The sequence below is a fragment of the Cornus florida genome, unplaced genomic scaffold, assembly GCF_030987335.1.
Source record: "Cornus florida cultivar Cherokee Brave unplaced genomic scaffold, ASM3098733v1 CherokeeBrave_3.0.0_Hap2_Chr10, whole genome shotgun sequence".
Classification (NCBI taxonomy): Eukaryota; Viridiplantae; Streptophyta; class Magnoliopsida; order Cornales; family Cornaceae; genus Cornus; species Cornus florida.
This window is the reverse complement of record NW_026775580.1, coordinates 97,247,757-97,273,620: the sequence shown is the minus strand read 5'-3', so window position 1 is coordinate 97,273,620 and position 25,864 is coordinate 97,247,757. Positions and strand designations below refer to the sequence as shown.

Sequence of the window (25,864 nt, the reverse complement as noted above, 5' to 3'; positions counted from 1 at the left end):
CCGTGTCACAGAGTTACCAGATCAACGCACCATTTGGCATTTGCCATCATTGCTTGCTTTATCGACAACAGAGACTGCAATCAGCACTCCCTCTGTCTTTCTGTCTCTCTCTCACGTCTCAGACAGTGAAAAAAGAAAGAGAGCTCTGAATCAAAGAAGAAGAATAAGAAAGTCATCGGAATCGGTGCGTGTGCTTTTGTGATGAGAAAATCAGACGGTGTGGGCGTTGTTTACTCACCATGGACAACACCGTCGTTGCTGGTGTTGGCTATCCTCATTTCGTTCTCATCATTTCGGACCGTTGATTCACAATCAGACGGCAACAAACTACTCCAATGGCAGATTCTCACCAAACAAAACTTCTCCTCTCAGATCCGACTCCACCCACACCTCCTCCTCATGGTCACCGTACCATGTAACTCTCTCTTACTCTCTCTCTATATATGTATAAAGATATATCTGTACCAATACACTCAAATTTGATTATGTAGAATTGGGATATCTAATATTGAAAAGAAGAAAGCCTTTTAATTGTTTTTCCTTCTTGTACGAAATTTACACATTGAAAATTTATGTATGAACTTGGGAAAGAAGTTTTAAGTAGATTCTCTAGTAATTCCAGGACTTCAAGTACATATTTTAGTAAATGATTCATATAATTCGTGTTGCAAATAGAAGTTAGTATTTTATTTTTACACACAGTGTCTTGCTCGGCTATTTATTTATTTTAATTATGATCATGCTAGTTATATTTATACACTTCATGATATGCAATGGTTTTTCTATCATGTCTTGTGTACCTTAGACAATCAGCCATTTGCAATGTCAATATCTGCCACAGTGATGATCAAGCACTTAGCCAATTACAATGTTATATGTTTTACCAATAAAGGGAGTAATTTTTATTTGCAACCCAAAAAGGGTGAGTTAGCCTTAATTATGAATGAAAAAAGACTATCATGAAGGATTTTTTAAATTTATTTTTCCATTTATCTGATGAAATTGATTTTTGATGGTCAGGGTCCGGCGAGTCTCGGTCTCTCATGAAGCAATTAGCTCACATGGCTACTAATAAGGAAGATAAGTTTGGCACCCTAAAGCTGATGGTCTTGTATAGAAGCACTGATAGTGCGCTGGCAGATGCCATTGGTGCTACAGAGGGAATATCAATTATATACTACCACAATTCCTTGTCTTATAAGTATCAAGGGAGACTTCGAGTTCAAAATATATTATCATCCATTTATTTTTTTATATCGCATTTTCCTGAAGAAATTCCCCTCAAATCTCTAGATACACCAGAGGATTTGAAAAAATTCCTTGAATCAACTGACAAGGCTCTGCTTCTCCTTGAATTTTGCGGATGGACCCCCAGATTGCTGGCCAAGGGCAAGAACAATGAAACTGAAAATGCTTTCGGTAGCCTCACTAACTATTTTCTAAATTATTTATTTTATATTCTTTAATTTCTTAAAAAGGTGCAAAGAAGGCCAATACAAGGAACTTGATAGTGTAAGATATTTTTTTTACCCATTAACTCTTCATAAATTGAACAAGAAAGAGGTCTATTAGAGTACTCATTTGATTAATGATTGGCTTGAGCCAATCAGTTTGCTGCTTGGTTTGCTTTATTGCATATATGCCAGTTTTCGTAATACTGAAAATGATTTCTTATGGGATTCTTGCGAGCTTGAACGACTGGCCAGATTTTCCAAGGAATTGATTCTGACCTCAAAACAGCAGATGATTATTTGTAAATCCCTTTTCCCGTAAGAACATTTTGAAGTTGGACTGAGATGGAGTGTGCTAGTAACCACTTAAATTGCATTTGTTGTTCCTCTTTAGTTCTTAATATCAGTCAGAAAGACTTGGGAGCATCATTAAGTATTTGGTTCATGTCTTGAAGTGCTAGTTGGACATTTCAAATCATATTTGCATGGGACTTCGGAGTTTGTGACCTCTATTTATCTTGTCTACATGGTGTTGGGAGGGGAAGACTGGAGCATACCTAACTTTTGGCACTATTTGGCACAAAGTGGCTATTCTCAGACTCGAGCCCAAGTACTTAAAAGTTAAAACATGTCAATACAAACTTTTACCATTGCACAAATCGGTCCCATTATTTCAGTGTCTTGTATTACTACTTATTTGTGGTAAAGCCTCATGTAGATGTGCATTGCATATAAGAGGACCTAATACAATGCAGCTGTTGGAGTTCTTCAATTAAATTGTTTGTTGGTGTCGATTATTGTATTATTATGAGAAAAGCAATGATAATGGCAGTACAGCAATTACATAATAGTAATAGAGAAATATATTTTAGCCATGTAAAGCATCATTTGGAAATGATTTCACTAGGCTAGGTGTTCTCTCTGGAGATTTATTTAGTACTGCATTTTCGTAATTGTGCTCTTATGAGTTGCCTTATCTTATCCTTTCTATACTGTTCTGTGCTAGCAAGCGTATGTGCATGTCAATCATGAACTTAAAGTAAATCAATTTGTCCATTAAAAATTTTCCTGAACTGCGGCCACTAACATTTTTGGTGGTATTGTATGATCTTTTTGTCCCTCAACGATGCTGATGAGTATTACCCTGCAGAGGAACTTTTTGGAACAGGTCTGAATGGAGAGACTAATAGAACACTAGCTGTCGAAGGGAAGAAAAACCAGAAGGTGGATGATAGTTTCTTGTGAGACGTTAGTATGATTCTAAATTTGATCTTGAACATATATAAATGAGAATTTGTCATTAATTTCTTTTTTTGAAAACAGGGGATTGAAAATGAGAAGATGACATGTGGAACTGAAAATGGGTTTAATGGAATTCCTTGGCTTGGGGAATTGAGCTCTGTAATTGAAAGTGCTTTCCTGAAGTCTGGGAATATGAGCCCTAGTGTTGGTTTTTCCTGTAGCTTTGAAGAGTTCCAGAAGTTTGAAACTTCCTTCTCAGAGTTCATGATAGTTGTGAGGGAAAATCTTCTGTCTCCTGAAAGGATAAGATTTGGTCTGGTTTCTGACAGATCATTACTTTCATCTCTGGGTGTTGAAGAATCTAGTTCATGGTTGACAATGCTTTACTTTGCGGGATGTCCTAATTGTTCGAAGTTTCTCAGAGAAGGGGATGATCTCAGAAGTGTTCTACGGATGCATAATTCATTAGTTACTGAGGCAAGTTAATATATTATGGTCTTCAGCCATTATCTGTTTATCCAATTTCTCCATGATGTTTCTTTAACACGGGGGCTTTTCCCCAAATCCTGTACAGCTTTGTCTTGTCCAACATATCATTTATGACTTGGCTTAGTCACAGTGTCGATTTGTCAAATACTAATATGGACTTTGAATTGGGATGACTCGTGTATGTTTTGGTCAATCCACTGAATAGTTTAATTATTGGAGGATTTTTATGTTTCCTTGAGCAGGATACAATAAATTCTCACCCCCTTAGCAGTTGAACTTAGCCTGTCCTTAACAGAGTGGTAGACTGGTCACCTAGAATCTTGTAATATGCACGTATCAATTTGATGGAATCATAAGTTTACACCTTTGATATCTTTCCTTGTCCAATTACTGTAAAGTGGCTATTGCCAAATTCCTTGGGTGGAATAGTCCAATTATCCATTGTTATTGTTCAGTTAGTCGTATTGTGATAATTCTTTGTAGGATTTGCACTACACTCATGTTGTGATCCAGGCACGAGACATGGGGGTCAAGCCATGTTGACAGCATTTTTTTATTCTAGAATCATCATGTAATCTCTCTGCAAATTCTTCAAATATACATATACATTTTTTTTGGTCTTTTTTTTCGGAATATTTACACTATTTTATCTTTTATATGTTTTTGCATGCTACATCTGTTTTTTACATTTATAACAAAATCAACATCAAATCACAGTCAAAGTATGTTTGGGTTTAGAGGTTGTGCATCAACCTAGGTGGGGGATATATTTGTTTCATGCACTACATTGTGTTGACATTATATAATCAGTGTCATTTATTAAACTTCATGTGGAAATCCATACCCTCACTAAGTTTTTGTTTTGCTGCTGTTGGTGTTATGGAAGCATGTTGATCCCTTGTACTGATCATGGATGTGTTTTCAATATCATGTAGCTGGAAGATGATGGACATGATCTTGAACCTTCTTTACCTGCAGATAAGCCATCAATACTTCTTTTTATTGATAGATCATCTGACTCATTAGAAACTACAAGAAATAGCAAGGAGGCTCTTGGTTCTTTCAGAGACTTAGCACTGGACTATCTGACTTCACATCAGATGGCTGGATCAAACAATTCCAAGCCGCTGAAATTGTTAATTGAAGCTTATCAAGCATCAAGGCGTACATCTGGACATAAAAAAGTAGAACCTCTTACATCTCAAAAAATAACACTTGAGGATAAGATTTCTGTCATGATTATAAATGGGGAAAAACATGTCAGTTTAGATAATATTGCTTCAGATTTACATGGTAGTTCCTTGCATGACATCTTGGCTCATGTTCTTCAGCGTAAGAAGGAAGTAAAATTAAGCTTACTTGCAAAAGAGGTAGGCTTCCAACTTTTATCTGATGATTTTGACATCAAAATACCAGAAGCTTTACCGGCACCAACAGAAGTAGTTCAGTCTAATCAAGCATCAGCACAACTTCCCATGGAAAGTTGCCTTAAAAGCAATGTTGATTTGGGCAAGGATCAGATATTGGATATGGCCGGTACATCTACTGGGGAGCACGAGGAACAACCCAAACCTAATGTTGATGAGACTTCTCAGTATAATGATGAGATGAAAGCTTTTGATACAGGCACAGAGTTCCCTGTAGAGCCTGGCCAGTATAATAGAAATCAAGTACTTGATAGTGCTGAAGATGAGAAGGCTGAAAAGCAAACCTCTTCACAGGTAGAGAAGTCAGAGGAACAGGAGCTTCTCACAAAAGGTGTTAGGTTTCCCTTTTTCTTTTTTGATGGTGGATATCGTTTACTTAAATCTCTAACTGCCGGGTCAAAGATTCCGTCGGTGGTTATTGTTGATCCTGTATTACAACAACATTATGTCTTTCCTGAAGAGACTGTTTTCAGCTATTCTTCCCTATGTGATTTTCTTGATGGGTTTCAGAATAGAAGTCTTCTGCCATATCAACAATCCGAGTCTGTTGTTCTGAGGCCTAGGGAGGCTCCAAGTCCACCGTTTGTTAATCTGGATTTTCATGAGGTGGATTCTATCCCTCGGGTCACCACCCATACATTTTCTCAGATGGTTCTCGGTTTTAATGAGTCTGATGGTACACACGTCGCTCATGCTTGGAAGAAGGATGTCTTGGTCCTTTTCAGCAACAGTTGGTGCGGGTTCTGCCAAAGGATGGAGCTGATAGTTCGTGAAGTATACCAGGCGGTCAAAGGCTATGCGAACATGCTGAAAAAAGAATCTAGGAACCAAAAGTCTATGTTTAGCAGTGGTAAGTGATAAAAATGCATCAAGTCTCATGTTATAATTCAAAAAAATTATCCCTTTGCATATATTTGCATTTCCAATGAAGCATTTTCTATTGCTTCATATGGAGAATTTGTCTTTAAACCTTCTAGGGAACTATTTCGATTGATTTACTGTAAAAGTAACTGCCACAGAAGACTTGTCATCCATTTGTTGTGAATGTTGAGTTGTGACAATTGGACAGCACTTAGAAATTTTTTATTTTGCATGCACCTCCAAATAAAACACACGGTCTAGGTTAAAAATCTCTATTTTGGCTGTCCATGCTGAACTGGAGGCCATTCATGGAAGATTTTGGAACTTAATGGAAGTTCAACAGGTTTTAAAAGTTCAATTGGATCAACTTTTGGAGTTTAATATATATTAAGGTGGTGTTGGATGTCCAGTGAAAATTGGTACGGTTCCATTTTTACGTATCTGGAAATATTCTGATGTCTTCTATTTTCTTAATTCCCCATTTATGTGATAATTTTTACCTCAATGGCAAACCATTCAAATTCAAGGGGATGTTCAAGAACCCTAAGAAGGTGACTGTGAATACCCAGCTCCTTTATTTTTTCAGATTTCTTTTAGGGATATTATGGTTAATATGCATCTCTATTTGACTCGAGGGATGGAAACCAAGTTGTGAACGAAGTAATAATATAGACTGGGAAAGTGGAGTCTGACTTAGGATTCAAAATGGTGTATTTTTCTTCTTAATGCTTCTCCATCTATGTGAACCTTAATTACACCCGACAGAGGTGGACGCAGAAATTTTAATTTGGGGGGGGGGGGGGGGGAATAAAAAAAGGGGCTAGTTTAATGCACAAGATTCCCGTCATTGTGGATATGGAGACCGAACTAGTACTATGTAATTAAAAATTAAAAAGTGTATAAATCAATTGAAATATAATTTTCTTTATATTGAGGAAAATACAATCCAAAAACTTAAAAAACCTAAATTAGTAGTTATGAGAACTGATATGAAAAAAAAAAAAAAAAAAAAAAAAAAAAAAAAAAAAAAAAAAATTAGGGAACAGGAAGTGATAAGTTACATGCAAAAGAAGTTGTAAATAAAAAAAATATTGTTCAAGAGTTAAATTTTATTCAACAATTGTTTTAATTTTGGAATTTTTTTTTTATTACTTTGATTTCACTTTGAGAAATATATGTCATTATAACCTTGATGAAATACTAAGAGAAAAAATATAACGTTTAACTAAACAAAATTTAACAACCAGAATTAGCAAGAACAAAATAGATAAGTGCTTTATTAATTTGTACAAGGAGTAATTATAGAGTTTGTCATCTAACATGTGACAACTAAAAATATTAGCATATATGATAATATTATTGTTGTTGGCATTTTTGTCGTCTTGATATCACAATATTTTAATTTTTACTACTTCTCACAAAATAGACTGGCAAAGAAGGTTCATGTATTTTTATTAAATACAATAAGATATTAGAGTAATTTTTTCTTCTCTCTCTTTAATTCATATAATAAATAGATATTATACTTGTGTATATGTAAATGTAAATAAAACAATGATATATTGCAGTAAAATGTACAACAATGAACTTATATTTTTATTTTACAAGATTTTGTTTTTCAAAATTAGGCTAAAAAGGTCCATATTAAATTTGTATAAGAGTTTTGAGATGACACAAGTTATATTTATTTCTGAATTCATAATTATTGGGGCAATAAATAAGTGTTTTGAAAAATTTTGGGGGGCCAATTAATTTAAAAAAAAAAATGAATTTTAGGGGTCACAAGTAGGGGTATTTGTATAACATAACAACTTTTTGGGGGGCATAAGAAGAAATTTGAATTTTTTGGGGGGACCTTGCTCCGCTCCAGCTCCGTCCCTGACACCCGAACACCCACACGCGGAGGATGGGATGGCCGGGCATCACAGAATAATAGAATAAAATAGCACAAACTAGCCAGGTTTTATGAAGTTAACAACAGGGGAAATGGTTTATCTTCATTTTAAGTTTTTTGATCTTTCTGCACTTATATCACATTAAATGGTGCAGAAAATCCTCCCCCCCCCCCCCCATTTTTTATGTTCTACCACAGACAGGCACGCTGCCATACACGCGCACAGAAGTAAATTAACAAAGCAAGTTATTTTTCTTAAAGTTAATTAACTATAGGATGATGTGATATTGTTCAATTGAAGTGATATTATTCTATAAACCTTCATGTTTTAATAAGTGTTTTAATTTTTGACAGATGACTTAAAGGATAACATATTGACGCTTCCGCTGATTTACTTTATGGACTGCACACTGAATGACTGCAGTTTGATCCTAAAAGCAATGGCTCAGGTATGACTCGCAGAGTCTACATCTAACTTCTTGTATAATATTTACAGATGTTACTTATTTGTATTAGACTAATTTTTTTTTTTTTAACATGTTTGTATCAGTGATAACGGTAAATATTTGTATTAGACTAGTTTGGTTATATGTATCTCATCTTTTGATTTGTTATGCTGGCATGATCAATAATACAGTCCACCTTCTAAGAATTAATATTTAGTAACTTAAGAGTTCTAACAACTGATAATTTTTGTAGGAGCTGACTCGGTTCCATGATAAATAATTTTAATTCTATTATTTACTAGTTAACGGTTTTGCAAAATTTCTGCTTTTGTTATCAACAATTAGAATAAAAACATACCTATAGGAATATAGACACGTGTGAAAGAAAATTTCATAATAGTCTCACATATGTCATGTTTTGAATAATGATACTTTTAACTAATCAAGAATTAATTAAGGAAAAAAAAAAAAACTAATCAAGAATTAGTTGCCTATTTCACTAATATTTTAAGTTAGGCTTTGTCTTTTGTTTTTTGTCTCAAAGTCTGTTTAGCATAATTAAGATAAATTTATTGCTTATGAAAATTTTGGAATATTTCTGAGAAGGTATATCTTCTCTTCCTTTTTCACGTAGGAAGTTAAAACAGATTATCACTAATTATAATTGCAGAAAAAAGGTAATACATGATAATCTCCCACAATTATTAATTATTAAAGGTATCTTATAGCATTTGATTGCTCTCTTTACAATTTTTGTAAAAATGGGAAATGGTTGAGATTAGATGGTGCTCAAAAACCTCTCCCTAATGTATAGCTGGATCATTAATTTGCTTGATATTAGCGGCAGTGATTTAATTAAATTGGTCCTCGCTTTTGCCACTCCAGTTATGACTTGAAAATTTAAAATGAACTTACCTGCTTTTTGTTTTTATATCTAATGCTCGAATCATATTGTGAAATGAGTGGATAAAACATAATTCAAATTTCTACAACAATAATGCGAGCAACAAGTGCACATTATGTCATATATATAAGTGCATATATATATAAGTGCATATATATAAGTGCATATATATATAAGTGCATATATATATATGTATATATATATAAGTGCATATATATATATGTATATATATATAAGTGCATATATATATGACATATATATATATATGTATATATATATATGTCATATATATATGACATATATATATATATGTATATGTATATATTAAAGAATCTGGGAAATAAAAACAAATAAACAACTAAAAAGTCCCTTAATTACTCATTGTATATCTATAGTTTTGGTCAGAGCCCAGCCGTTCAAATAAAACTGGAATAATTTTTCTTTCATCCATGTCCTCTTTTTTCTTTTCAAAATACAAACATGGGAATATGACCTATTCTGTTGAAGTTATGCATGGGTTGTTTATTTTGTTTCTTTTGATGTGCTTGAAATTTACAGAGGGAAGTCTATCCATCTCTGCTGTTATTTCCAGCAGAAAGGAAGAATGCTGTCTCTTATGAAGGAGATATTGCAGTATTGGATATTGTCAAGTTTATAGCTGATCATGGAAGTAATTCTCATAGTCTTGTCAAGGAAAGTGGTAAGCTTTTTTAAATCATTGAATTCCTTTAGGCAGTTGAACTCCTCTCCTTGTTTCTTCTCAAAATGATCCACTGTATGCATTACGCATCCACATAAAATTGAATTAGTTGTGGAATTAGATGGCTATATACGATTCGAGCTGCTCCTTTTTTTTTTTTTGTTTAATTTATAAATGTCCTTGGTCAACTCTAATTTTGCAAATAATGACACTTGATGCTGTTTTCACTTATAATAATATTTCCATACTCAAACTATGTCACATTTGTGGCTTAAGAGTTTAATGTAAAACACATTCTTTGTCCCACATCGATCAATTCAGTAAAGTTGAGGCTTTAAGGCTTCCATAAAAGATCTCTCCCCATGCCTCCAAAAAATACCTAATTTGCAACCTAAGAAGCATGGATATGGACATGGGACACAGAGACTATACAACACGGATACGTCCATACATCAAATTCCAAAAAACGAGGTTGAAAATAAATATAAATTTCCATTTACATGTCTATTCTTTTTAATTTTTATAGACCGTGGACATGGCTAATATAAACATAAAATTCCATTTATATATCTATTAAGTTAGGCAATTATAGAACTTTAATTAATTTATAATTTTGATACTAAAGTTTCTTAAGTTAGAAGATGAAATCCAATGAAACAATCTCATATAGGGAAAAAAATAAGTTAGAAGATGAAACTACTTGAATATAAAAAATAATATGTTATATTATTTATTATATTATTGTCCTATCATGTCATTATAATTATGTTTTTATTCATTACATACAACATGTCTTAAATGTTAATTTTTTAAAGAAAAAGAGGTTGGTATGCTCATAATGTTGTTTTCAGGATTGTCCTGTGTTTGTTTTATATACAACAAAGATTGTGGGATGTGTTGGTCTAGTGTCCGGAATGTGTTGACCAAGGGTCCAAGATGCGTCGGCCAGGTGTCCGAAATAATAAAAATTATTTTTAAATTATGGATATGGCCATCAAGTGTCGGATTTGTGTCTAAGAGCATCCATGAAGTGTTGGTGTCAGACACGACACCTTCATAGAAGAGTCCGTGCTTCTTAGTTTACAACCTTAATGTTATTAGGTCTTGTAGTTGAGCAAGTGTTGCCAGTCCTAAATCTATGCGGCAATTCGAGTTAACCTGGGCCGTCACTTGTCTTCTCCTCGTCATCATCCTTGCCTTGGTTCCATTTGAACAGGGTTAGCCACATTAATTCTCGTTTTTCATTATTTTCTATCTATTATAATCATGTCATTAAAGGCATGCCTAGGCTCCAAAAAAGCTCCAAGCTCATTAAGGCTCAGCTAGAGCGCTTCAACCTAGTATAGGCCAGACCCCTTCAACCAGGCTCACATAAAGTCCTCAGGCTCCTGCTTTTTAGTAGGCTCCAGCCTTAAAAAAGGCGGGCCTTTTATTTTTTAATCATTTATTCATATCATTTTGTTTTTTATTTAATGAATAGTAAATTGAAATGTTATTTATCATAGCTTGATTCTGAATATATATGATAATGTATGTATAAAACTTGCATGATTATAGTTTTTTATTGTTTCAAATTTTGTAATCACATTTAATTTTGTTAATGCATATGCACATGAAAGGATTTTTGAGCATATAAAGGCAATTTTTAGAGAATTGTATATTATTTGTGTGGCATATCTTGAACTGTTCCAAATGTGTACATTAATTGAATTCATATGCAAATAGAAAAGATATATGTATGTTGATTTAGCTAATCCATTAAATTGATATGCTGAAAAAAAATCCTTATTTTGATATTGACAAGTTTGTGTTGCACACTTAATAATATGCATTATTATCAGACAAGCGCCTTACTTTGATTAGGCTCGTGCCTTATATTGTGTCTTGCGCTTAAGCTCCATAAGACCTTTGGCGCCTTAGCGCGTCTTGAACGTTTAACAACTATGATTATAATCCTTGTCTGTTATTATATCTAGTTTTAAAAGGTATTTTATTTATAACTTCAAGTTAATTTTGGTCTATCTCTTTGCCTTGCATCATCTACTTTAACTAGCGTTTCTTTCTTTGTGCATAGTCTGGTCTGCGTTGTATATGACCTTACCATCGAAGCCTACTTTCTTATTTTTGTCATTAATAGGTGTCACACTTAATCTTTCTCCAACTGGGTGATCACTAATCTTATCTCTTCAATTTACTCGTGTTATCCATCTCAACATTCTCATTCAGCAATATGAATTTCTTGTTTCTTTTAGGTAACCGCTTATAGGTACCTTGTATCTTTTAAAATTAAATAAAATAAAATTTCCTGATGTGGAAACTGGCCTCTCATGTGAGAAGCAATGTACTATCCTGCCTCGTCTTGGGGTCAGGATGATTATTGTGAATTGTGTTTGCCTAAGGGGTGTCTGGTACAAACCCAACCATTGCCATCCCTATCTTGCAACATATTTTTAGTTTTCTCAGGCAAATATGAAAGAATAAAAATCAAATCTGTAATTGAGTGCATCATGGCTCATCTTTAGAGATCCATGAAAATAATTGTTTATCATATCACAAGTCCATGATCTAATGATAAAAAATCGTTTCTATGATTGATTATAATTTAAACAATATATTTCTTGTCGTGTCTGCCATATTTGTATCCTGTTTTTGCAGAATTTGTTTGCATTGAACCACGTATATGATGCACCTCATATCTGTGTAAATGTTTTGTTGATTGTTATTCGTTCTAACTTCCAAATAATGGTTGTTGTTGTCCATTTGTCCATTTACTTTCATTATGTTTCAAAGAAATCCATTTCCTTTGTCACACCTATCCTCTCTATGGGAATTGTTCCATCCTCTTTACTGTGCACCTCTGGAATGCTTATTCTGTTCTTATATCTGCTTTCTAGCTAGCACAAAGGTTTTTTTTTGCTTCTTAGTAGAAATTGCAAATTTACAAGAAAAGCATCATCAAAGTTTCTCTTAATATTTCTGCGTTTTAGCTGAAGTGGGGATGCCTCTTTATAGAATTGCATTTCATCAATGAATTGACATTAGCAAAATCAGCTAATTCTCCAAATTCGTTGGTACTTTTGTAGATTTCTCCAGATCTTTTTGGTCATGATGACATTAGAAAATTTAAGTGAAAACCTACTCTAAATTGATAGGTCACTGGTAAATAAGGTTGACTAATTTATTGTGAAAATGTTCCTCAAAAATTGTTTTGATATGATTAATTATCAAAAAGAAAAAGAAAAAAGAAAAACCTTGTAGTATACTTTTCCAAAGAGGACCAATTGTTGATGCACATCACTATTTAGAATGAGGGTTCAGGTGTAATATTTTCAGAAAAATAGAGAAGTGGGAATTTCTGCATTCATTTCCAGCAAAAGATCAAAACAGTTTGGAAGAGTCCCCAAAGAGCAGGGAGAGTTGCTCTGATCCATTTGCTATATATACGAATGTGCATGTGTTTGCACGCGCACTTAATATATAAATGAGGTAGGGAACTCTCATGTGTGAGAAGTTGTGTACGCGATTATTGGAGAGTTGTCCCACATTGTGTCTGGTGGTGCATATGGAAGGAGAGGAATAGTAGAATGTTCAAAGGGAAAGAGTTGTCCACGGCGACGCTGAAACTTCATATCATTCGCTCTCTTTTCAGTTACGTGAAGAGGAAGTCCTGTTCCTCTTCTGATGATTTAATCATTTTTTTGGATTCCTTGGGGCCCCAGACCCCGGTTCCACTTTTGTATAAGGGACGCATTCCCCTCTTGAATGCCTTTTATTTTCTTATTACTTATCAAAAAAATAATAATAATAAGGTAGGGAACTCTCACGTATGATTCCAAATGGGGAAAATTGACAGCCTTGTATCACTGGGGAACAGGCTGTTCAATAGGAAGATGAAATGGTGGGATTCTGGTTCAATCACAATGTTGAATGCTGGGAACTAGCTTTAGTAACACATACATCGTATATATCTGTAATATCTGTGTTATTGGCTGTCTAGTTTTCTTGTCACCTTCATTTTTGTTGCCACCTGAATACGGTTTATTTTTGTCTTAGATAAGATCTAATTTGCAACTTGTAGGCAGAATATTTTGATAATAAAGTATGATAGTGGCTAATGAGACAATAAAATGACCTTGAAGAAAAGGGTGAAGCTGTGCTGGAAAATGTGATCGCATCATCAAAAACGTTATCAAATTCTGCATGAGCAAGAAACCCAGTTTTATCACTCAAGGGTGGAGTAGAATTTCATCGCCCTTCAGGACATACTCTTTATATGCATCCTACTCCTCATTAGGCCTTAATGTCTACAGTGGAATGTATATTCTGCTTCCACATTACAATTCAGATTTTTTTTTTCTAAATGTTGATAACTGAGAATAAACTTTTGCACAGTTACATTTCCACATTCCAATCCTTGTATTTATTTCTCCATCTGCCATCGTTTTGTTCCTGAGTGAAGAGAACTAAATTGACGTTCAATCCAGTTGCAGCATTATCATTTGGGCTGCTTCTTTTCACTAATAGTTTGTCTTTTGTGTAATAATAGTTATATATGATGCATTTGTTTCTTTAAGATTTGAATCAATATATTGACATGAAGTAATCAAAAAGTTGTTTCTTACAATAAATTTTTTAAAAAGTATATCATGTGGAAACTGATGTCTTATTTCCACATGATGCATATTTAAGTACATCCTTTTTTGTAACCCTTGGTAGATTGGTTGATTTGGTGTTTCTCTTGTATAAATATTCTTTGCATTTTTGGTAGGAATTCTATGGACTGGAGTAGGACAAGGAAGCAGGAACCAGAATCTATGTAAAGATGGATTACAAACTGCAGTTCATGAGGAAGCTTCTTTGACAAGGGACAAATACCATGAAGTTCTACTGAAAAACAGGGCACCAAAAATAGCAGGTAGATACAACCGGATAAGATCACACACACCAAATGGCCTACACGAAACAGCTTCTCAAGTGGTGGTTGGTTCCATCCTTCTAGCAACAGACAAGCTCCTCAATGTACACCCTTTTGATGAATCGAAAATTCTCATTGTGAAGGCAGATCAAGGTACAGGATTTCAAGGTCTCATTTTTAACAAGCACATCAATTGGGACTCTCTTAATGAACTTGAGGGAGGTTTAGAGCTGCTAAAAGAAGCTCCTTTGTCCTTTGGGGGTCCCATGGTAATAGGAGGAATGCCTCTTGTTGCATTAACTCGTAGATTAATTAAAAAACAACACGTGGAAGTCTTTCCCGATGTTTATTTTCTTGATCAACGGGCCACCGTTCAGGAAATAGAAAGGCTCAAATCAGGAAACCAATCTGTTACTGACTACTGGTTTTTCTTGGGGTATACGAGTTGGGGTTGGGACCAACTATTTGGTGAGATTGCCGAAGGAGCTTGGAACTTGAGCAATGGCAATACGAAACAATTCTATTGGCCATGGAGGTGACTTAAATTCATTGCTTTGAAGAACTAGATAGGAGTGGGTCCTGGTATCTGGGTTTTAGAAGTTGGCGTCAACAGCAGTTTTGAATCTAGTTGGAGTTGACAACCGTCCTGTGGACAGTAACAGCAGCTTATACATGCATCCATGTGAAATAAACACCTTAGATTTTCTTTTGGGGGATCCAAAGGATGAAAACCAATCGAAATCTGAGTTCGGGTGAGAAAATTATCAGTTGGTGTCGATTGGAGTATTGAGCTTCCTTGTTTTGTGTTGACTATGGGCTGCATATTCTTGGTTAACGATGAGAGGTCATTCACTTGCAATTTGGATAACGTTCTGTTGTGCCATCAGCACGTGTTGAAGCAGCTGCCGCTGGCATTGAAACAAGATTACTGTTAAAAGTATCCTGATAATTTCATTAAATTTGTGGAAGTGAGTGTTTAGTCCTTTGGTGAATGAAATATTGGCTTAGTTTTGCTGTTTTCTGTTTTACAGTTCGACCTCATTTTCTGAGTTGGACTGAAACGATAAAATGAAAATTTATGGTTCTCATTTTTGTTCAATGATTTTTCTCTATGAACTCCGAAATGAAGCCAAGTGTGGGTGGGTCTCTTTCCTTTCTATGATTATTGTGATCACCCTTTATGGCTTCGTGAACCTTATGCACGCCACAAACGTTGTCAAATTATGTATTGGATGGGGGCTTAGATAGACGATCAGACAATTCCCAATCATGCGCATCGGAAGATATTTGATATCCTCTTTGAATAAGATCTCAGTTCCAGGACGGTTTCATTAGATATCTTCCAACTAGAATTCCTCTTTTTTCTGATCCAGTACCTCCACCACCGCGCTTGTTCATTAAAATCGGTCTAGTTGGTAGGGTGCATAGCTCCCCAGTGGGTGCTCATGAAAAATAACAAAAATGGATGTCAGTTATTGATTTACCTCATAACTTTTATTTTACTTGCATGTTTTGTGTATGTTATTTCAATTTATAAGTAGATAAATTCAAGTTAAAAAAAGTGGACAAAACCAATTCACCATTCATCTAGGTCTGGAATTCAACTGGTTTTACTGTATTTATTTATTTTAAATCTACGATATTCCGTCTCACATGCACCAAGCAATTGGACTATTCAAATAAGAATCAATTTTATCTAATTAAATTTGGTGCCAGAGTAAAATCACCAAAGTGGAATCAGAACACCCAGATCCAATAGTTGCAGCATAAAAAAATTTATAGCAATCCTTGCAGAAAATCGAGAAAGAGAAGCTTAATTGAATAAATCCTGTCGAGATTGAATCTGTCAACTTCTTGGTTCAACTGTTAAGTGCTTGGCTCTGCAATTCTGAAAACATAAGCTCGACTCTGAAAGGAAAAAAACTGTCTGCTAATTCTATGTTCAAATATGTAATTAATGACGACGGTTTGGTATACTAAGGCTAACTTATTTTATCAACACCCTACCATGCACACCTAAGGAAATATTGGAATGTTTAACAATTATTATTATTGACATGAATTCCTTAGCTCCAATAGTCTTGACCACCTTCTATCAATAGAAGCAGCTTTCTGTTGACCAATATCTGCAAATCAAAATTGGGTGTTAACTACTTCGGTTTTTATCCAATTTTTACATAATTTACATAATTGTGATAAGCCCTTACACTCCAACTTAGGTTCAGATTTCTCACATGACTCTGAGCAAGTGTCCTGCAAATGCAAAATCAGTTCATCAGTACACATTCTACCTAATTAATTAATTGCATATAATATATATATATATATACTTTTACTGAGGCTTTGAGCCTAAGTGTGTCTTGCACAAGTGAATCAAGTTCAGCAGCTTCATATCCTGGTCTCACATATATCACCTGCAAAACCAGCAATGTTAGATCTCTTCTCTCTCTGCCCGTGTTCGTGTGTGTATGTGTGTGTGAGATAGAGAGAGAGTTTAGAGACTTAATGATGGATCATCGCCACCGATTTCAGGTAGCTGAGTTGAGCTGCTGCGTCTGCTTGATGGAAGAACCCAAACATTGAAGTTTGCATCAATCTGCAGAGTGATGCACTTTTGATGTTAACAAATGAGTATATATATAATTCTACAGATTTGTGTAGCCCAGTTGCATATTTTTGAGCAATTTAAAAAACAATTAATTAACCGATTTTTCTTTCTTCTTCATTTAATTTAACAACCCGAAATCATGGCACAGTGATATCAAGTTCCTACTTTTTAAATAAAGGTCAGGAATTTCGAGCATGTGTGAGGCATATGTATGAGTACCAATTAAAAAATAATAATAATAATAATTAATAATTAATTAATACCTCTCTGCAGTATGGGGAAGAGCAGTTTCTACATTTTCTGGTGAAAGATGTGACGATCCTTCCTTCCACCGAGAGGCCAAAGCTCGCGTGCTGCTCAAATCATATATATATATATATAAATATATATATATGTGTGTATGTATATGTTAGTAATTGAAGTAAGTTGGAGATTTCTCATGCATAGATATATAGGATAGATAATAATACCTTGTGAATGCATAGGTTGATGGAGACCTGTGCATCATCCTCATGGCCGTCTTCAACCAAGTCGTCCAGGTGAAGTTGTTGAAGAGAGAAAGTGTAGTGACGGCTCCATTTGTCATCCCATCTTCCATTTGATATGGTGATTAGAGGTCGTGAAGCTGCCTTATTATGACTAGTACTAGTCTTTTTCGTGGTTATCTACCTTATCCAATTAATACGTAATTGAAGCTCAGTCTCACAAATACACACGCACAATTTATATATAAATGGGATATAATTGGCAAGAAGAAATACAGTGTTTAATTGGCATTACCAGTGAGAAATCATTTCTTCTGATAGAAGCTCTGATTTTGGAGGTTGGGCGTAGCATGTAATGGACTGAGTATGGACTTCTTCTACTGCTGATGGGGCTCATGTTTCTTGCTGACATCCAGCAATATCCAGTCTCTGCCATCTCTCTCTCTCTCTCTCTCTCTCTCTCTCTATATATATAGATATATATATATATATATATATATCTAGCACTGGGATGCTAATCACACATGGAACCTTATCTTCAAGACTGGATGGCACTTGGATGACCACGACATACCAATTTTTTCAGTATAATCATATCTGTCCAATGGTCTCTCTCTCTCTCTCTATTTATATTTCCCTTTACCGTAGAAATTATCTTCAAATCTGCGTCCCCTCTTGTATTCAACTTTAATGCTCTACAGTCTAGTTGGGCTCAAATGCCTGGCCCCGTCTATGCCCCCACCCATACTTAAAACATTTTTTTTTTTTTTTTTTTTTCCGCACCTAATTGGCTCCGTGAACTTTAACCCTCGACCCTCTATTTAGAAACAGATATTGAGTATCAGAAGTATGGGATTATAGAACCCCCTTACTCATTTCTTATTATCAGGCCTTTAGTGATTCACATGATGCTAATCTCATTTTGAAATTTCTAAATTTACTAATATGCAATTACATATCAAATGGATGGAGAGGGAGATGTGAAGAAGGAAATGTAGTTCAGATTTGCCAAATTTCACCCGATTTCTCTATATTCTCCAAAGATTTATCCTTTTCTTCAGCCAAATTCCCACAAAGAAAGCTACACATTCATTCAAACTAATTATCTCATAACAAATTCAGACAACCTGTCCAAGCCTATAAAACTAATGCAGAAAACTTCATGCACTTGCATCTAAAGAATATATATATATATATATTGATTGATAAGTATGCATCTAAAGAAAACTACATCCTTGTATATATATAATTGAAAAAAAGGAAAGGAAAGTAGTATATGAACATGAATATCATCCTGTATTAGATTACAGAGAGTATTAAGAATCGAAACAGATCAATTCTTTACACGACGCTTTGTCAAATGAATATTTCACAGAAATTTTGTTAGCTCGTGCATGCCATTATAGAAGGTTTGTAAAAGGCCAAAAAAGAACATAGAGAATTTACGAGGCAACATGGCTTCAATGTCCTTATATTGCAGCTATTAGAACACCGTTAATCAGCTATTAGGACTTTTCCCGGAATAAACCCAACCAGTTTGGGTAAATGGGGGCAAGAGTTGTTGCTGCAACCACAGGTTCCTCCTCCTTTATAAGCTGTCACATATTAACCAACTTGTGAGAAATTCTAGCATGTCTGAACTATCTACTTGTAAATCCATTCATTTGCACGGCCTCCAGACTCGTCCATGTCTATGAAAATGCTGACTGCCTGTGGCAAAAAATTAAAACAAATGACATCGCACTAAAAATAATGAATTGAGGAAACCTACTTATTTGTTTCTGTTACACCATTGGCCATTAAACAAAGTAGGGATTATATGCCTGAGGCAACAATTTAGGTTATACATCAATCAGGCCACCAATATGGACAGATAAAGTTGTAATGTCTACAGTAATAAAATTAACTTCCCTATGCCAATGAAAAAAAAAATTTACCTTCCCTATCCGAGGCCTTTCTTTCATCTTCTGTAGGCTATTCCGTATATGTGAAACAGCTCCCCAGCATTTCAATGTATTTGCCACATCGTCAAGCCTCAGTAGATACTCTTCCTCAGTCAGTGGAAAGGATCTCTAAGAGAAAAGATTATGAGCAAATGTGCTTTAGATGGGAAATTCAAACATCAGTACCACGGTCAATTCCAGTAGCAGTAAAACATCGAGTACAAAATGACATCAGAAAATAGCATATATTGGCTATTTAAAAATAAAATTAAGCTTTTATCTTCTTCCACAAATCTCAGACCATTAAACATATTTCTAAAACACAATATTTGTCATCACACAATGACAAAAGTTCAGTTCTATCTATAAGCAGAGATTTCCAGTAAAAGTACTCACCTGCTCCATGTACTTCCACATGACATTCAAAGCAAGAAGATTTCTCCCCATAAATTCCTACAACAGGGCATTCAAAAGTAACATGTGCAAGTGCCAAAACACGGTCTCAAAATTCACTTCAGGCAATGGCAATAATGAACAGAAGACAAATCTACAGACTATATAGACCTTTCTCCGAAAGTGCCAAAACCCATGGAAAGTGGAGTCATTCAACAGAACAGAACCCAAAACTTATGCCAGGCCATGCACTACACATGGAAAGCATACCTTTTTTATCAATTGAACATCATAGGACCTCCCATATCTGTTCCTTATAAGAGTTGCCAGGTCTATCCCACTAAATGCAGAGTCATCCGTACCAACAATTCTTTCAAGATTTTCTCTATACGTTTCACTGTTCGCCTGGAAAATGTAAAGTAGGTTTGCTTATATCAGAACCACACAATATATATGTTTGAAGAGATGGATGATGGATGGATTATTCATGATTATTCCAGTAATCGTTGTTCATAGAACTGCATAAAATTACAAACTTAAAACATACAAGCAAACACATCAATTAATGCAATGTTTTCATTTAACAAGTCCCAGCGTGACTTTACCATGTCGAAAGTCGTAAAACCAATTAAGAGCCACCCAACGCGCCCTCTCCCCAACTTAGTTGCTACCAACATAAAAACGGAAGGGAAAAGTAATCATTCATTAGCTTACATGAAAAAATTTAGGGTTTTAGCTCATTGGAACCAAGCTCAAATTCAGTTGGAAGAGAGCCTACATCGTTCACAATATGTAACAAATATAATTAAAGGATGCCAAAAGCGGGGGCAATCTGTGAACACACTATGTATGCAATGAAACAACCACAAACCCCTACAAACGAACAAAAGAATCAGCAGGTCCAGATAATCCAAAAAAATCTCTAAGTAGGGGTTCACCATTCCTGTTACCCAACAAAATACCCTACTCAAGAGTCTCCTTTCCAATGAATGGGATCCTCGATGCATCAAAAGATTGAAGATGCTTCTCTTACAAGATGCGACAAATCAAATAAAGTGGAGCAGCATCCCATGTCTTCCTTTACGCACAACTAGCTTTACTCCCTCTCCAACTATGAAGTTGGTCATCGAAATGGGACCCATCACTCCAACCAATCTAAAAGGTGATCAATTGATTCCTGTCTCTTTACAAATATAAACCTAATTAGGAAAACTTGCTCGCAATCAAGTTATCAGTTAGAATCTTCATGTGAGTTGAAGACTAAACAAAGAAAACCACCTTGGAAGGAACTTCAACACTCCAATATCTTACCAAGAACAAAGACTCAGCAATAGATATTGCCAACACCTTATGATGGGGCCTTCTCCTCAAATTTACCCGATCCGGAAGTTTTCTACTGCATATCATCCTCTCTCCACTTCCACAGACGTCCAAACTGTAGAGAGCATCCAATAATGCCACCAAAACCTCCCAATTATTGATTACTCTACAGAAAGCACAAAGCAGTATCCCAGATCAAAACATCTCCAACCAGTCTACAATTATTTCTACCTACAGCATCCTTGTCAAACATGATTCTAAAAAATCTTGATAGGATTCCTGTACAGGAACCACCCTGCACCAATTATCATGCCAAAACCCGCTCCGATAACCCACCTTTTCTGGCTTAGCATCGCTTATGCAGTGCTCCATTCAATGGTTTCATTGTGAAAAATTCATTTACTGTAGTAAAACATACAGGGTCCAGAAGAAAATATGACATGGTTGCAGAATTTATCACCCCCTTCCCTTATGCCTTCCCAAAAATGTTACCTCAATCATAGCCCAGCAACACCATTTTCACCTACAATAGTACCCATTGATCTCCTCCACAATTGGTCCCACTCTCTTGCAGATCTCCACAACCAATTTCCTAAAAGAGCCTGTTTAAATTATCTCTGTCTTCTAACCCCCCAACTATCATTCTTGCCAAGGAGAAAGTATTGGGTACCCTGGGGGTACCAAGAATATATTATCCCCAGACAATGGTGAATTGTTATTTCTTATTATCAAGGGAAATGGGGAGTTTTCATTGGCCAGGGGTACTACATAGTAGGTACCCCGGGGTATTGAAAACAATTCCCCTTTCAAGACTACCCAAAGACAGTTGCTCTATACTTTCTCAGGCCTCCTGGCCACTGGAATTAGGAGTCTAGGATTGTTAACGAAGATATTAAGTATATAGGAAGACTCAAAAGCTTGAACTAAATAATGTGCCCACCTCCTTTGGAGAGAGAGCCTCTTTCACCTTGTCAATTTTTAGCATTTCTGCTACCAAATCCCAGAGCACTTTGGCTCTGAAGGACAAAACAAGCAGTAAACCCAAATAAGATGCTGGCAAAGTATCAACACGAAATTTGAAGTGGATGCTGAGTCTTCAGTATCAACCACCTCTCAACCAGAACTAGTTCCATTTTTCCCAAATTAACTCTTGCATAAAATATAAATGGCTAAATGCATTTCTACCTAAGAGAATTAAACATCAGGAATAGAATGCCAAAATAGAAGAGCAATCCCACAAACACAGAACAAAATCTGGATGTAGTTCATCAATCAGAGAAGTCAAAATGTTTTGCTGCACCTTGGATGAAATTGTTTGTTTTTCGGTAGATAAGTTTACACAAACAAACAACCATTGTTGCTTCTAAGGGAACTTGAACCCTCAACCTTCCATTTTGGTAGGACATAGCACTTCACCCTGTTTACCGATTTACCATTTTCAAGGAATTAAAACATTGAACTCATAGTTGGATTTTTTTTGGGCGCACAACATAAATTTTATTAACCTCAAAAAGCTAGGAAAATATACAATGAAGCACAACACACTCTCTTAATGGATGTTGTACATAAGAAAATGCCAAATGTCAAGAGAAAGCCCAAGCAACCAATGATGATGATGGTGGTGGAGGTGATCCTGATGATGACAGAACCTAGTTGGACAGTTAATTTTTTTATGTCTTCAGTTTACAAATGCAAAAATAAAAACATAAGAATAGCAATAGAAACAAAGAACTTTGGTTATGGCCCATCTAATGGTTAGCCCAAGTACATTGTGGTAAACTGTAATGAGAGTTATTTTTTCTTCTTCTTTTTATTTTTATTTTCTTCCTCTCCTTTTTTGGAACAAATATCTACAGACAAACATCAATATGGATGAGCCATATTTCACTTAAACCATGAGTTTCCTCCAAGATCATTTGAATTTAACAGGTGAACTGAGTGAAAGGAATACGCAACTTACTTTTCCAGTTTCTCCTTCACAATTTTTATCCTTATCAATACTATCTTCAGAGTCATCTGGGGTCCCCCCATCATCAAGTGTACTGCAAAAAATTGGATGATATTTCCTAGCACTTCGATTACAACCACTTAAAACGTGTTGAACTTGAAAAGGAACCAATTCTTTGGAAGGAAAATCTAGAATTGAATATCCAAAACATGGAACCTTAATAAATCTTCCCTTAATAACCTGCTCTCTAACTCCTGGAGACCAATTACAAGGGTGGCTTGCTAGAATACTCATCATATACTGCAAATTCATGGTACCACAGATTTAACAAGTTAGTTAAGCTGGTGAGGTTTTTATAAGATAAATCAAATTTAGTAAATTTCTGTACAGAACAATAAAAAGATGTGCAATCAACAAATTTATGATGATTATGCAACGGAAATAAGTGCACATAGCATATATATTCACTGGACTCATATTGCACAATCACTAGATAGGAATGAATGAATAAATTGGGGGTCTCAAACGAAGCCCAATTTAACCGGCATCGTTGAAGGACTGTTGATTACTATTTAAGTCCAAAATAGTCAAAATATCCCAGAATGAGTAAACTGAGTATTTGGTTCAAATAAGGGATGTCAGGCAGCATGTATTGAGAACAAGGTGCCAGTTGAGCAACTAAGATAGCTGTTCATCATGTTCCCGTAAAAAGCCATAAAAATGTAATAACTGGTCAAATGCATGCATGTTTACATGTCGCAATTATAACTAATTCTAATCTTCAGCATAATTGGTGGTTTTCTTATAACTTCCCCTCCCCCCTCCTCCCCCCCCCCCCCCCAACACACCAAAAAAAAAAAAAAAAGGAAAAGAAAGAAAGGCAGACTAAATGAAACACCGGTTTGGCGCACCGTAGAGATGTATCACTAATACAGGGCGTTCTCTCCTCAAAAAGGAAGAAGTGTAGAGCAGCCTAATGACATTGATAAGTGACCCATGGAGCCATGATAAAAATTGGTTCAGTGTAAAGTTCATTATCTAGCCACATATTTAAATTGTTCAAGATAAAAGAAAATTTAAAAATGCTTCCCCTGCTAACCATGGTTTCTGAATTAGTATTGTCACCTCTAGGGTTATTCCTCACATATCATCTATTTTTTCCTTACTATTGGAGTTTAAGCCTTTAAGTCATGTTCAGTTTGAAGGATTTTCCAGTAATTTTTAATTTTTTTTTTTTTAAATGCCAAACCTTTGTGTTTATAAATTATCAGAAACCTACCAAACAAAACAGGGTATTATCCAATTATTTATTTATTATTGATGCCCACTTTCATATCTTTTAAATTTTTAAATTTTGATCTCCAAACATGACATAAGAGTGCAGTGAAGTTCTTGGCATTACCAAATTTATTAAAAATGACAATCTTACCTCAATATGCTTTACCTTCACATGGAACACTAAATTAATTGCAATATTATAAGTGTCTTGATTACTGCATCTAAGAATCCAATTTCTATGAAAAGGTTCTTCATTTTATCATCTTGATCTCATTTATAAACAGTATTTACTATTTCCACCTCACTGTGTTAGCCCTCACAGTCATAATTCTCCTAAATGATTAGAATAAAAGAGAAAAAAAGTGATCTGTGTTCAACCCAAGAGTAAAACCACAGTTGAGAAAATAGGAATCATTAAAAAGAAATTGTGTGAAGGAAAGAACCTGGAAATTAAACAGAGAAAAGAAGGCTGTTCATACGGCAACAGAGGCGCAGACTAAATTGAGAGAGAGAGAGAGAGAGAGAAAATGAGGGCCTCACGTTTGGGTTGCAGTAGCCACTAGCAGCGAGTTGAGATTCCCACAAGCAACAGTGACCGTTCGTTATGAATTTTGGTAAAACAATTATAAAATATCTATCTATTTACAGGAAAATTTGCTATTAAAAATTATAATGAGGTGTAAAATTAAAATTTAAAATCCATTTACAAGTATACCACAAGTTTTTTTTTTTTTTTTTATAAAAATTTTGTAGTAGTAATATTTTTCTTTGATTAAACTCAAATTTAACTATCTTTACAACTTACCGTATTTAACTTAAATATCAAAAAAAAAAACTCAAAAATTATCTTTAACTAGCTTTTATATTTTATTTTAAAATGTTTTAATAATGACATTTTTACAACAATCATTTTACTATATGAATAAAGTGATGATATGATTAACTTAAATGGACGGATACTATATTTTTAATTTTTATACTCCAATGAGCTAGCTCGCGACAATTTTTAAACCCTCTTTTCTATTTGCATTTTGAATTAAACTTTTCTTTTTATTTATTTATTTTTGTCAAAAAAATTCCCTTAACTATCTAAGGGAAGTGACTTAACAAAAGAACATTAGTTGAAAGGGAACTAAAATAGAAATTGAATTAAATACTCATTAGACCTATTTGAAAATCTAATTTGTGAGTGTATCTTGAATTTTTTATTATTATTAAATAAACTAGACAATATCATTTATAGAAATTAACACTTCTATATTTTTTTTTAATATGTTATCATTTTACTAGATTGTCAAGTGAATTAGTCACATGGAAGAAATAGTTTTTTTTTTTAAGTATAAAAAAAGAAAAAGAAAAAAGAAAAAGAAAAACATGTAGGCATAAATAATAATAATAAAAAGAAAAAAAAAAGTATTATTTCTCATAGTGTCCCTTTAACAAATTTGTATAAAATGAAATCAATAAAAACCAAAGAAATTAATGTACACCATAATTCTTAAATATATATATCTATATAACAGATAAATTTTTTTAAAAACATTCCATATTTATATAAGA

General features: G+C 34.6%; 3 protein-coding genes across 4 annotated transcripts; 1 reads left to right on the top strand and 2 right to left on the bottom strand.

Annotated features, from left to right (window-relative positions):
• Positions 1-12: 12 nt before the first annotated feature.
• On the top strand, positions 13-15,428 carry LOC132276133 (uncharacterized). Its single transcript, XM_059777412.1, has 8 exons — positions 13-415; positions 1,021-1,419; positions 2,602-2,675; positions 2,775-3,170; positions 4,118-5,459; positions 7,719-7,813; positions 9,273-9,414; positions 14,183-15,428. The coding sequence occupies exons 1-8, from the start codon at positions 202-204 to the stop codon at positions 14,866-14,868; spliced, it is 3,348 nt and encodes a 1,115-aa protein (XP_059633395.1). The 5' UTR covers positions 13-201; the 3' UTR covers positions 14,869-15,428.
• A 689-nt stretch (positions 15,429-16,117) lies between these two features.
• Positions 16,118-17,890, bottom strand: LOC132276134 (large ribosomal RNA subunit accumulation protein YCED homolog 2, chloroplastic). Of its 2 annotated transcripts, XM_059777413.1 has the most exons (7): positions 17,718-17,889; positions 17,408-17,602; positions 17,201-17,290; positions 16,836-16,925; positions 16,660-16,743; positions 16,537-16,582; positions 16,118-16,455 (listed from the first exon to the last, which is right to left on the bottom strand). In XM_059777413.1, the coding sequence occupies exons 1-7, from the start codon at positions 17,856-17,858 to the stop codon at positions 16,379-16,381; spliced, it is 723 nt and encodes a 240-aa protein (XP_059633396.1). In that variant the 5' UTR covers positions 17,859-17,889; the 3' UTR covers positions 16,118-16,378. The 2 variants fall into 2 exon arrangements, with proteins under 2 accessions (XP_059633396.1, XP_059633397.1); XM_059777414.1 differs by lacking the exon at positions 16,660-16,743 and having other exon boundaries at positions 17,718-17,890.
• Positions 17,891-18,640: 750 nt separating this feature from the next.
• LOC132276135 (uncharacterized) lies at positions 18,641-24,875 on the bottom strand. The gene is made up of 6 exons (XM_059777415.1): positions 24,748-24,875; positions 23,039-23,326; positions 20,029-20,163; positions 19,762-19,818; positions 19,360-19,494; positions 18,641-19,132 (listed from the first exon to the last, which is right to left on the bottom strand). The coding sequence occupies exons 2-6, from the start codon at positions 23,321-23,323 to the stop codon at positions 19,067-19,069; spliced, it is 678 nt and encodes a 225-aa protein (XP_059633398.1). The 5' UTR covers positions 23,324-23,326; positions 24,748-24,875; the 3' UTR covers positions 18,641-19,066.
• Between the last annotated feature and the right edge of the window lie 989 nt (positions 24,876-25,864).

Coding starts and splice junctions, on each gene's coding strand:
- LOC132276133 (XM_059777412.1), top strand. CDS start 202: ATGAGAAAATCAGACGGTGTGGGCGTTGTTTACTCACCATGGACAACA. Junction 416..1,020: donor CCTCATGGTCACCGTACCAT/GTAACTCTCTCT, acceptor TTTGATGGTCAG/GGTCCGGCGAGTCTCGGTCT. Junction 1,420..2,601: donor TGAAACTGAAAATGCTTTCG/GTAGCCTCACTA, acceptor ATTACCCTGCAG/AGGAACTTTTTGGAACAGGT.
- LOC132276134 (XM_059777413.1), bottom strand. CDS start 17,858: ATGGCAGAGACTGGATATTGCTGGATGTCAGCAAGAAACATGAGCCCC. Junction 17,603..17,717: donor GAAGAAATGATTTCTCACTG/GTAATGCCAATT, acceptor TGGATAAGGTAG/ATAACCACGAAAAAGACTAG. Junction 16,744..16,835: donor TCGGTGGCGATGATCCATCA/TTAAGTCTCTAA, acceptor CTGGTTTTGCAG/GTGATATATGTGAGACCAGG.
- LOC132276135 (XM_059777415.1), bottom strand. CDS start 23,323: ATGATGAGTATTCTAGCAAGCCACCCTTGTAATTGGTCTCCAGGAGTT. Junction 20,164..23,038: donor GTGAAGGAGAAACTGGAAAA/GTAAGTTGCGTA, acceptor TACATTTTCCAG/GCGAACAGTGAAACGTATAG. Junction 19,133..19,359: donor AAAGGCCTCGGATAGGGAAG/GTAAATTTTTTT, acceptor TTTTTGCCACAG/GCAGTCAGCATTTTCATAGA.